General features: G+C 39.7%; 1 protein-coding gene and 1 long non-coding RNA gene across 6 annotated transcripts in view; one reads left to right on the top strand and one right to left on the bottom strand.

Annotated features, from left to right (window-relative positions):
* The window catches only part of LOC136791479 (uncharacterized), a 121008-nt gene that overhangs the window by 78009 nt on the left and 30929 nt on the right, over positions 1-12070 (bottom strand). For all 4 annotated transcript variants that reach the window (XR_010833704.1, XR_010833702.1, XR_010833701.1 and 1 more), the window contains exon 4: positions 411-501. This is a non-coding gene — a long non-coding RNA (uncharacterized lncRNA). The remainder of the gene's footprint in view (positions 1-410; positions 502-12070) is intronic.
* HRG (histidine rich glycoprotein) lies at positions 902-11277 on the top strand. 2 transcript variants are annotated; one of them, XM_048059557.2, is made up of 7 exons: positions 902-1181; positions 3552-3659; positions 4643-4730; positions 5197-5363; positions 7098-7214; positions 8724-8810; positions 9747-11277. In XM_048059557.2, the coding sequence occupies exons 1-7, from the start codon at positions 984-986 to the stop codon at positions 10848-10850; spliced, it is 1869 nt and encodes a 622-aa protein (XP_047915514.2). In that variant the 5' UTR covers positions 902-983; the 3' UTR covers positions 10851-11277. The 2 variants fall into 2 exon arrangements, with proteins under 2 accessions (XP_047915514.2, XP_047915516.2); XM_048059559.2 differs by having other exon boundaries at positions 9750-11277.

The raw sequence follows: 12070 nt of genomic DNA on the forward strand, positions 1-12070 counted from the left end.
CAAAGTCATTACTGCCGTTTAAGAATGTCTTGAGCTATCCTAAATAAAACATTCTGAATAAAATAAGACAACATCTTCTCCTTTCTGCTTCATAGAGAATATTGAGATATCCTGCGAAAGGTATGAATACTACTATGCACTGAATTATTTTAATAAATACTAAGAAATATCAGAAATTCCCTAAATAAGTCTTTTGAAAGCTACTACAGCCAAAGAGCACATAAAACTACTTAGATTGAGTGCAAAGTTAGATTTATATCACTTCATGCCATGCCTCGATTGTGTTGGTATTAAGCCAGTCAATCCTATTCTGTGTACTGTTCTGAAAAGATGTAAAGCTGATGGAAGTCTGCTCAAAATTTTCCCAATCTGGAGGAGTGGCAGGTACTTACATAGAAGCTATAGACTACCTGTTTGCAAGGGCACATTGGGCTACAACCCTTCTCCAAACCTGAGTGACCTTCTCGTTTCCCTTTCACTGGTTCTCTTCTCATTAAGGATCTGCAAAAACAAGGATATGGATATAGCCATAATATGACCACAAATACCTCAGCGTATTTTCATTTCAACTATTTTCATAGTAAACAGAAAACCAAGATTGCAAAATACCTGCATACATGAACTGGACCTCCTTAATTACAGGCTCATCAGCATGTTAGAAGCTAAATATTCTTCATAGTAAAACACGATTGCACAATGCCTGCTTAAAGAATCACAAACATACTCCCTTTGATGGATGGTCCAGAAAGCACTGTAAGGCCTACTTTCCTCAAAATCTGCTCAATCACTAAGTAATCATTTACTTACTGTTTGTAAACATTAATCCAGGGCCAAGGTAATGGCCTTGTGACACAACACTTAAATTTATATAAAACCATGCCCTTTTAGCATTCATTTATAACTTCTGCAGACCACTCTGATTCAAAAGCAGACTACTGGCTTTACCAGGGCATGGGCAGTGGTGACCTAACACCACAAACAAAATGCTGCATCTAGCTTCATTTTTTTTCCTAACACTACTGCATTGCTATAATGCCCAAACCAAAACAAGCATTACACCTACAGACTGTAAGACCGTCGAAACAGATGCAGGAGTGGCCCTGGATTTGGTCAACAGACATCGCAGAGAAGGCTACGTTTTCGGTTTGTTCCGTGTTGCTGATGCACACGAACTACATATAGTAAGTATCAATTAAAAAGCTGATTTATACAGGATGGTGATTTTAAAATAATGAGACAGATCATTAAAAGCTGATAATTATTGTTTTTAACAGAGCAATGCTGATGTAATTCAATGAATCAGCTGTGATTTACGCTATCACAGTATGAATTTGTGCATGATTTATTGTATGTAAGCTTGATTTCAAAGGACGCTGACTGCCCTCTATTTCCTTGGCTGACCAGATGTTAGCATAGGAGATGCTCTGAACAGCTTTATATGATACTTGAAATTAATCTGTCTGCTCTGTTGTCAGGTCTCAAATGTTATGTTCATAATTTGTACTCAGAGGGTTTCTTTAATCTGTGAATGTTTAACATGAATTAGATCAATATATACTTCACGATAGGTATTTTGTTTTTATCTTAATTTTGGAGATTTCTGAGTAACTGGAGAGAATGGAGAAAAGTTGAGGAAGACAGAGGAGATGAAAATACCACTCTGCAAAAAGGGGAAGGGCTGGATAGAGAGCCTATATCAGTCATTTCCCACTTCATAGGTTCTTTCCTATTTCTATTTCCTAGAGAGTATACATGAGCTTTTCTCAATCATTGCCTGCCTAAATGCCAAAGCAAATCAATAGCCAAAAAAGCAACAGAACACAAAATTCCTTTAACTATTAGATAAAAGAGATCGAGGAAACGCAAATTTACTGGTACACTTGGCTACCTTTTAACTGCTTGGGTTGTCAACAACAATCTACACATCTGCAACGTTCATGAGCTATATTATACACCTCACTATGGCAACCAAAAAAAAAAAAAAAAGCTAGTTTTGATGGAGCTGTTTAAAACTAACTGCCTGTTAAGACGAGAAAAAGCTCAAAAAGAGATTGAAGACCCAGATTGCTACAAGTTTTCAGGTACACTTTCAAAAAACCAAACAAAAAACCAAACAGATAGAACATTCTGGTTTTCAAAGACAAGGATATGGGGAGTGATACTTTTTGATTTTTATGCAATAGCCAGATGATTGAAGAGCTCATCTAGGATGCAAACAGCCTTCTTCAGCATAGAGAAATCCCAAATTATTGGAATTTATAAAATAAAATATTCTCCCTTATCAGAGAGTAATCATGTGGCTAGCAGGCAGGACAGGTGCCAGGACAGCTATGGTTCTGGTTTCCTGGTTCTGCCACATGTGTCTTTGTGCAAATCACTTAGCCTTTAATTTTAAAATAGAGATGTTGCTAAGCCATATGAATACTGCAAAACTAATGTTTAACATGACAGTGGTGGATTCCTACTAATAAAAATATTACACTAGACTGCTGGAATTCTTTCCCAAGGTCTCGTCTATATAGAAACACTCTGAAAGAGGAACCTGAATGGATGAAATTTCATAAAACCTGAGGACGCTTATTCACAGTGAAGGGCTTTGCATCATTTTATCTAAATGATAAAATGAAATATGTCTGTTTTCATTCTGAATGTCCATACAGGGGTTGCTTGAAGTTTGCATAATTCATTCCAAATGTGAATTGAGATTCCTTTCCCCGCAGACAAATACCATACTGTTTCTGTGGACCACAGTTAATTCTTAATATCACATTCCATTACACTGGCAGTCAAATCATTATTCCCCATCCTACTTGCTCCAGAAACAAAACATACTAGAAGAATTTCGGAGCTAAGGTTCCTGACTTTACAGAGATATTTCAGTTTTGTTGTATCACTCCCTGAATAAACAGGGCAGGAAACAAAATTCTGAAATGGCATCTGGTCACTAAGGTCATCTGAAGTGGATGTAGTTGTAAAACAGGCTGCCTAGACAGCAGGTTTGCTAATAGACCAATGTGCTCAATGTAAAAATCAGGAGGGAATGACAACTTTTCAACGTTACCATTTTCCATACGTGATGGATGCCAGGTTAAAAACAGACTCTTCTCATAGGTTCTCTACAGAAGGTGAAGAGATAACAGCCATAAGCTGCATAAGGGGAAATTCTGACTTGATATAAGGCCACACAAAAAATCAGAGAGCAAGCAGTTAAGTGCTGGAACTGAACAGAGAGGCTGTAGAACATCTGTCTTGATGATATATCGAACTCAGCTGGACAAGGCTGATCTAACTTTCATCTAATTTTGAACTTAGCTTTGCCTTGAACGAATGGCTGCACAAGATGACCTCCAAAGATCCCTTCCAGCCTAAACCGTTCTATGATTCTATCCTTGTCAGCTCAGAAAAACTTCAATACAGAACTGGGGAAGCTACATTAAAGATGAAACTCACCTACTTATAAAAAAAGTTTATTTCAGACCAAGCTTCTTGTGTGTACACATATAACTATTATAAGATATATATGTGTTTTTTTATCTGCACTTCTCTTCCAGGGAAATTCATCAGTTCTTTTCTTAACTTTGGATGTGCTGGAAACTGAATGCCCTGTATTATCTGGAAGACATTGGGAGTCCTGTGAATACGGTGACGTCTATTCCATGGCAAGTAACAGCACCCAGGCAGACTCATACGTCAATATTGCATTAATTTGATCTTCACCTGAACTGCCCAGAAATTCATGTGCTACTAAATCTCTAAATGAAGGCTAGGCTTTAATATGGCTCACTGTAAAGTAACATCTATTGGATTCTAGTTGTAAAACATCAGCTAAAGGTTCAGAAAAGGGGTGACTCATCATATAAGCACAACTGTGTTTCATTAGTTGTCTTAGAAGAGCTATACTCCACTCTTCCACTGCTGGTAGCAGAACTGATGTTTTGAGAAGAAATCGTTAACAATTAAAGGGCACTAGAAATGATTTTTTTAAAACTCATATTCCTAGTATAGAAGCCAGAAATGCCTATGTTATACTTTGTCCGTTGTATGTTGTAGAGTTTGTGGTATGACAATGTAAAACACATGCAGTATCACTATACGTCGGGTACGTAGCAGTCTTTGTCCTTATTTGTTGCAGTACAGTGATGCACTCTGGAATGGGAACTACCTGTGCAACCTTCATTTAAATAGGAGAGTGGTGATACTACCACACAGGACAAAGTAGGAAGGCCATGAGGAGAGAAGAGAAAAGAAGTCATTTACTCTTTTTATTAAGGGAAAATGAATGGGAGAAAAGGTTCATCCACTCTTTGATAAAGATTTATATAACCTTTGAGTATCCTAAGTTCCCCTGCTAGCTACTATTATCTTACTGTAAATAAGTCTTAGAATGACTGAGAAGGCTCTATTAGTTTTCCCTGGTCTCCTCAGTCAGGCAAACTGAAAATTAAAATAAAGTCTTTTGCTGGAGACTTGTACCTAAACACAATCTTTGAATGGTACTAGATCAAACATTCCATTAACGACCACATCTGTTATTCTTAGAAATGCTGAACATTAGAAGGAGGCATCATTTCTACAATCAACTATATCCAATTAAATCCAATGAAAATAACATCACGGTCATATATTCTTTTTCCCCCCTCAGGACTTCGGGCAATGTAAGATTATCATGTATACGAGCCAGCTGTTGAAGAAACCTCAACTACATGGATTTAATTGTACACTAAGTCCAGGTAAAATAACCACTGTTGGAAGCTAACACATACCTCAAACCAATCTCATCTGCTTACAATTCAGATTTTAGATAATTTCAACAGTATGTTAAAAATGTGTAACAGAATTAAGAGTACCCTACTCTTCTAAAGCCAACTTTATTGATGTCAGATGATAACATCATTCCAGTCCACCAAAACTTGGTAATGAGTATCAGAAAAAATTGAACTTGGAAAGAATGCCCATTTGAGGTGGTTAAATTATAAAGCCGAGCTAGAAGGTGTATAAGAATATTCTTTTTCACAGTTGTCTTTTTTTCACACGACAGGAGAAACCTGTATTTGTAGCATGAGAGATAGGTATTTCACCTCCAAGGAAACACTTGGTATTTCAGCTTCTCATTATGAGGTCACATTAAAGATACGTATAGATATTTTACTCCCAAGAGTATCTATTGCAATATTACTAACTTTTCTGTTTTTACAGTTCCTCCCAATTTAATAGAGTGCAAAGATTGTCCTGTAAAAGGTGAAGTCTTAGAAGTCACCGAGCAACATAAAGATATTGCTGCAAAGGCCCTGAAAAAATTCAACAGCGAGAGCAACCACACAAACTACTTCAATGTTATCAAAGTTGAAAAGGTTTTAAAGACGGTAAGTGGCATTTTGTCCCAGAACTACTTATAAATGACATTTTGGGAGCAGATCCAAAACCATGGGCCCAGAACTCAAATCCTTTTAGGATCAGAAATATTGCATGTAACCTCTCAGCATAAGTAATCTGCTTAAAATTGAAGGTCCTACTTCTGCAAAGTCTTATCAACTTAATTTAGGCATGTGAAAGCAAAAGGATTTCTCATCTGCTGAAAACCATGGCAGTGGGATGGCATTCTAAATGCCTGCCTTCTTTGGGTGCATTTTTTTTATTTTGCATGCCTATTTAACTAACATATTATAACATACAAGAGTTTATTTACTACGAACCATAGTTCGTCAAGATGTACAGCCATGTGCGTTATCACAGTCATAAATCCTGTCAGACGAAGCCAGATAACTTTTTACTATTAGAATATTTAGTTCATGGGTGCAACACTAAGTGGAACGCATTCAGAATAATTTTGGCTGCTGCAGAACAAAGCAGCACTCTGAGAGCTCCGAAGGACTGGAGGTAAATGTGTATCTGTGCTGCACCTCCTGAGGAACTGCTGGCTCTGGTAAATAACTCCTCCATCTCTGAGTGATGTTGACACAAAGACTTACCCTTTGGGTGTTTAGAAGTGTAACTCTTGCACCACCACATTTTTTTTTGCTGGTAGGTACTGGAGACCTTCACTTAAACAGCACAGGATCGTTCTGTAAAAGCGTATCAGTCCAGGACACCTCTGTAATGAGGTCCCGTGGCCCCTTCCACAATACAAGCTGTTCCTAGAACCTGCCCAAATTGGAGAATGCCAAGCCCACCTCCCTGCAGCTCGCAATGTTGCATAGTAACTTAACAGTGTTCTGCACTGTCTTCCCATGCAGGACTTATCTCTACTCACATTCAGCCCATGGCTGTTTTCCATTTGCCTGGATTCAAGGATTTCTCCCAAACCATTTTTTTTGCTTTGTCTTCACACTTCTCCATCCATAGCTATAGTGAGAATCCCGACAGCACCACTAGATTCCAGCAGACTGTGTACCACCTAGACACTATGAAGTTTGATTAAAAAGTATACCACAGAGTATGGGCAACTACTTCTGAACACTCAGTTAAACCAGTGAAACTTGTGTGCACGCATGCTATGGACATCTTCAATACAGACTTGAAATAAACTACTACTGCAGTTGAAACTTCAAGTGAAGCATCTCTTTATGGATTCTAGCAGGATCACAAAGGTCTTCTGTTCTTATGGAGCAATGCCTTCTCTATGAATAATGCTGCTGACATTAGAGAAAGCAACAACCTCACAGAAACTGGCAGAATTTCATCCCAAATTAACATCAGCACTGTAGTACTATGCACTTCCATCACTGGAAGGGGGTGGTTGCCATTTTCATTGGAGCAGCTGTTCAATTTAGGGAGAAGACTCTAAGGGCTCTACTTCCTAAAAACACAAGCTGTGTTTTCAGAGAGATTTTATAATACACACATGCCAGACAAAGAAACAGAGCAACCATCGCCTGGAACTCCTATAAGGGAGTGAGGAAAGTGAGGTATAAATAATCTAATCCATTTTCCTTACTGAATACGCATGTGTACGAACTTTTGAACAGCACAGGTAATAAATGCATGATGTAGACAGGATTTTGATACAAGTATAGAGTATAGTTGCTTTTAAAATTACAGGACTTTTTTTTTTAAAAAAAAAAGAAAAACCACCTGTCACACTTTGACTTCTATTTCAGACTGACTCCAATGAAGTTCACATTTTAGGATTCTCTATAAAAGAGACCAACTGTTCCAAAGGTGTGCAACAGACAGAGGAGCCACTGGAATGTGACTTTCTGGATAACTGGCATGCTGTGAGTAAAGTCTTTGAATAAAAAATGATAGAAGGGGCGGCACCAGGAAGATCTTCCCATGATGATTCCAAATGTTTCCTATAAGCATGCACCCAAACTCAAAATTCAGAACCAGCGTATCAAAGTCCAGATCCTAATTTCACAGCTACTCCTTCTTCTTCTATAAGGAGCTAATCTCAAATCTAAAAGTAACTGGAGTTGCATATTTCAGATCTAGAGCTCAGATCTTCTCTTTGGATCTGGCTTTCACCTTCAAATTGTGGCCATTCCCCTAGTAAATTATTCATGCTATCTTCATAAAAACATTTACACTAACATGACTCATAGATTTTGAATGAAATATATGCACTGTGCCATCCCAGTGAGCCCAGGATTACTTTTTTCCCCTCTGCTGCAGGGGAACAGAGGGTGGAATAATTCAGGCCTATCTACAGATTATTATCAAAGTACTCTCAACACCCAACCTTCCCTTTACAATAACAGTCAACAGCAAATAAAGTACTAGGCAGCAGCAACAAACCAAAATAAATTATTCCACAGAAATGAAATGGAAGGAATGGAATAAAAATATGGAAAAATAAAACCTGCAGAATTGATGTTTTTTTTTCCCGTAAATTCATTTCCTTCTCGGGCTCCTTATATTCCAGAAGACTGGAAAAGATTGTGAATTAACTGGTGGCAGAACTAAAAGCTCACAAGAATGAGGCATAAGCCATATGGCCAGAGGTTTTAAATTCTGTTCTCAGTGCTGACACCACTGTTGTGTGTGTAAAAAGTTATTAACATTTGTAATCACTGGTCATAATAGGCTACTAATGGCCCTAGCATGTACTAAGATAAAGCAGCTGCTAGAGAAAGCATACACAGATTATTTTTTATCATTCATAATAATGATTGTGATATTCCTATAATGACAATGTTTGTTATCATTTCCTGAGTTCTGAGCTCTTTCCACCTGAGCAGTTCTATGCACGATGACTGGACAGCAGGGGAAAGTCACTGCAAATGGGATGCTAAGGGAAGTAATGCTAAAAGATTACAGCAAATTACTTCTCAAAAATAAATACAAAAAAAAAGCTCAACATTGAGCTTCATCTCAAACAGCATAGCTACGCAGTGTCTGGTTTTGAGGACTTTGAGCAAAATTTCTGAATAGTCCAATCTGAGCAGATGTTTGACAGAAAAGAATAAAAATCAGCCTGTGTAGATATTAGTAGATGACTAATTTTTACAGACATTAAAAGAGAAGTAAGCTGGAGAGTGACAGCCCTCTAGATGCATATGAGGAAGTGGTCTTCACAGTCAAGAACACTCAAAAATTAAATATATTTTATTCATTTTTTATAGGGCAAGTATCATTGGCCAGAAAGCTCAGGATCTAAGTTATATAAACATACTTAGGTATCAAAGGAAGTAGCGTAACTTTTAAAACGTTGACCTTTCAGTGGCTTCTATTATCTCCATCACCAGAACCCAGATGTGCATTGCTTTTTCTTTTGTTTTGCTTAGCACAAGGGATTCTGCAAGGCACGAATCGTCAGTGATTCAGATGCTCCCGATGGAACAGATATAAGCTGTGAACTCTACCATCCCTGGGTATGTACTGAATTACTGAAACGTCTCTGGCTATTTCCTAATGCAGGCTATTGCAACCTCAGTCCAGCCTGACAGAAGAAAGGTTGCAAAGGTTGTTTATGCCCCGTTATTACTCCCCGGGTGTGATGCAGCATGCGAGGACGGACTGGCTTTTGACTACTAGGTCAATCAGAGGATTAATTAGCATCGAGCTGTCTCCACTGCTTCCTCTGAAAGTGTCTTCGCTCTAATCATACTTCTTAGTTAAAGTGAGTAGAGATTTACAAGTTCAAAGGGAATTTTAGAAAGCAAGAGGAGGGGAAATGGTCTTTATTATATGTGTTCTGTGTTTGGTCCCTTCTCCCAAGCACCAGGTGATAAGACAAGAGGAAATGGCCTCAAGGTGTGCCAGGGGAGGTTTAGGTTGGATATTAGGAAAAATTCGTTCACTGAAAGGGTTGCGAGGCATTGGAACAGGCTGCCCAGGGAAGTGGTTGAGTCACCATCCCTGCAGGTATTCAAAGGACGTGTAGCTGTGGTACTCGGGGACATGCTTTAGTGGTGGGCTTGGCAGTGCTAGGTTAACGGTTGGACTCGATCTTACAGGTCTTTTCCAACCTAAATGATTCTGTGATTCTATATTTGGTATTCCAGTGTATATTACAACAGCTAATCCAGTGTGGTTTTTATTTTGCTTTGATCCATTACAGATTTTGCTCAGTTGGTTAGATCATTCCATTTTGTTATGGCATAGTATTTCCAGATGCTTTTCAGTAATTCTGCATTTTATCATCTACTCCTTCTCATATATCCTGAAAAAAATACAGCTTTTCTTTTCCTTACAAATCACTGGAACTGTAAATGTAAACCTATTAACTCCCACCTCTCTGTCACCACTTTCTTCTGTTTTTTTAACATCTCACTTAATGCTTCTCGCCCTGGTGTTTTTATAAACAGCAGCATCACCATGGACATAGATGCAGACATTCACGTCCGGGTTGGCCACACAGACATTCCCACCATCATTCTGGTCACCGACATCACCACAGAGACAGACGCCCACCACATTTTCAATCCAAACCTGAAGACACTGAGCAGAGCCATGGTTTCAACGAAGAACAGGAAGACAGCCATGAAGAATCTCCTCCCTACCATGGTAGACGACATAACCGCCCTCGCCCACCACACCATGGTCCTCCACCTCCGCCTCAAGAGGACTTAGGTCATCCCCCTCCTCCCTATGATGAACAACATAGTCCTCCTCCTCCCCAGGATGAAACAGACCAGTCCCCTTCTCCCCTTCCTCCCAATGATGAACAACATAGTCCTCCTCTTCCTCCCCATCACGGACCCCACTGTCCTCCTCCCCCTCCTCATGGACCACATCACCCACATCCTCCTCACCACCATGGACCACACTGTCCTCCTCCCCCTCCTCATGGGCCAGATCACCCACATCCTCCTCACCATGATGGACCACACTGTCCTCCTCCTCCTCCTCCCCCTCCTCATGGGCCAGATCACCCACATCCTCCTCACCATCACGGACCCCACTGTCCTCCTCCCCCTCCTCACGGACCACATCACCCACATCCTCCTCACCACCATGGACCACATTGTCCTCCTCCTCCTCCTCATGGGCCACACCACCCACATCCTCCTCACCATCACGGACCACACTGTCCTCCTCCTCCAGGACACCATCCTCATCCCCATCATCACTACCACAGACATCACTGCAACAAGACAGGCCCATCAGGAAAGTACTTTCCATTCCAGGTAACAGGAGCTATCTATCGCATTCCAGTTCTAAACATGCAGGATTCTCTCACAGCTCCCAGTGCAAAATTTCCTGAGCTATCCCACCTGAGCCCTCAATCCCCCAGCACCGAAGAAGGTACTTCCTTCACTGACTCAAATCTAAAGGAGATGCCAAAAACTGTAGATTTTCCAGATCACCATTCACAATCAGAGTCATGCCCAGGAAAACCCAAACTTGATCTTCCCCAACTTTTGCCTTTGTTTCCATATAGCTCCATAGCACAAACTTCTTCTCCGTGACCCCAGAGAAAGTTCCTGACCTGAGGGCTGTAGGGCCAATGACAGGTGTACAATGAATGAAAATAGCATGTGGTGAAGGGGGAAAAGAATACAACTTGCAAGGAGGAGACGCACTGAAAATAATGATTAATATAAGCATTCCAACCTGCTTCTTGATCCCAGATATCTCAGACTCCCCTGTAACTGAAAGGTTCAATAGAATATGCTTGGGTTCCAATCTCACCTGTGAACAATGCTCCTTTAGTTCTAACAAAGAAAATTCCCTAACACTGACAACTACCAATCTTCATTTCCTCATAGTTCCTAATTATAATGTACTTCTCTGAGGACATCTGACCACCTACAATTAAAAATAAAAAAGATCCATGGTACTACATTCATTCCCACTTTCTAAAGATCTAAAGAAAATAAAATCACGTAAGCATTTTTTCTTGACAATTGTCTCTTTTGTCACTGTGGCTGTTTAGCTGCACAGTCAGCACCCGTGAGGCATAGTCTAGCATAAATTGACTAATTGTAGCTGGGTTACCAGGTTATCTAGAAAAGGGTTGAGACTAGTTAATGACTTGTGTTGTAACACTGCAGAGTGGCCTGCACAGGTGCTTTCGTTACTGCAGTTACTGGTAGAGATATCAGAAATGCTGCATTCAAGGACAGCCCTTTTCAAACAGTTCATAATTGCTCTCAGGGGAGGGGAAAAGCAGAAGCAGGTAATAACTCTTTCAGGTGAATGTCTTCTTTATCATTGAACATTTCCACTGGAAACTGAGTTGGGAGAAGCAGGAAGAAAGGGTACTGATGTCTCTTTACACTGAAGCCCCCAACAAGATAAAGACAATTCAGACGTTCCTGGGACCCCAAAGAGTTAGTTCAGATCTGCTATATCACAAGCAAGAACATGGGGCTAATTAAAACAAACAAAAAAACAATTTTGCTCTTCAAAATAGCTTGTTAATAGCATGAAGTAAAATAAAGAGTGAGAGGTACATTGAAGAAAAAGAAACAAAATGGGGACGGCATTTTGTGTAACTGAGTAAAGGCCATCTATTTTTTTATAAACGCATTATAATGTACAAACAACCGTATTTATGGCATAGCTCATCCACAAGGTCTCTGAAGTACAATTTCTTTAACCCAAAATTCTAGCAAGACCCAGGTAGAATGCAGGATCCGAGGCATTCCTGAAGTGTGCACAGATTCAAAGCAGAGCTATTTGGGCT

The sequence above is a fragment of the Anser cygnoides genome, chromosome 9 (genome assembly GCF_040182565.1).
Source record: "Anser cygnoides isolate HZ-2024a breed goose chromosome 9, Taihu_goose_T2T_genome, whole genome shotgun sequence".
Lineage (NCBI taxonomy): Eukaryota > Metazoa > Chordata > Aves > Anseriformes > Anatidae > Anser > Anser cygnoides.

Bases quoted from the DNA above. Each gene is read 5' to 3' on its own strand.
- HRG (XM_048059557.2), top strand. From the start codon at position 984: ATGCTGCATCTAGCTTCATTTTTTTTCCTAACACTACTGCATTGCTAT. The intron at 3,660-4,642 runs GCAAGTAACAGC...TTCCCCCCTCAG, and splicing joins ACGGTGACGTCTATTCCATG to GACTTCGGGCAATGTAAGAT. The intron at 4,731-5,196 runs GTAAAATAACCA...CTGTTTTTACAG, and splicing joins TAATTGTACACTAAGTCCAG to TTCCTCCCAATTTAATAGAG.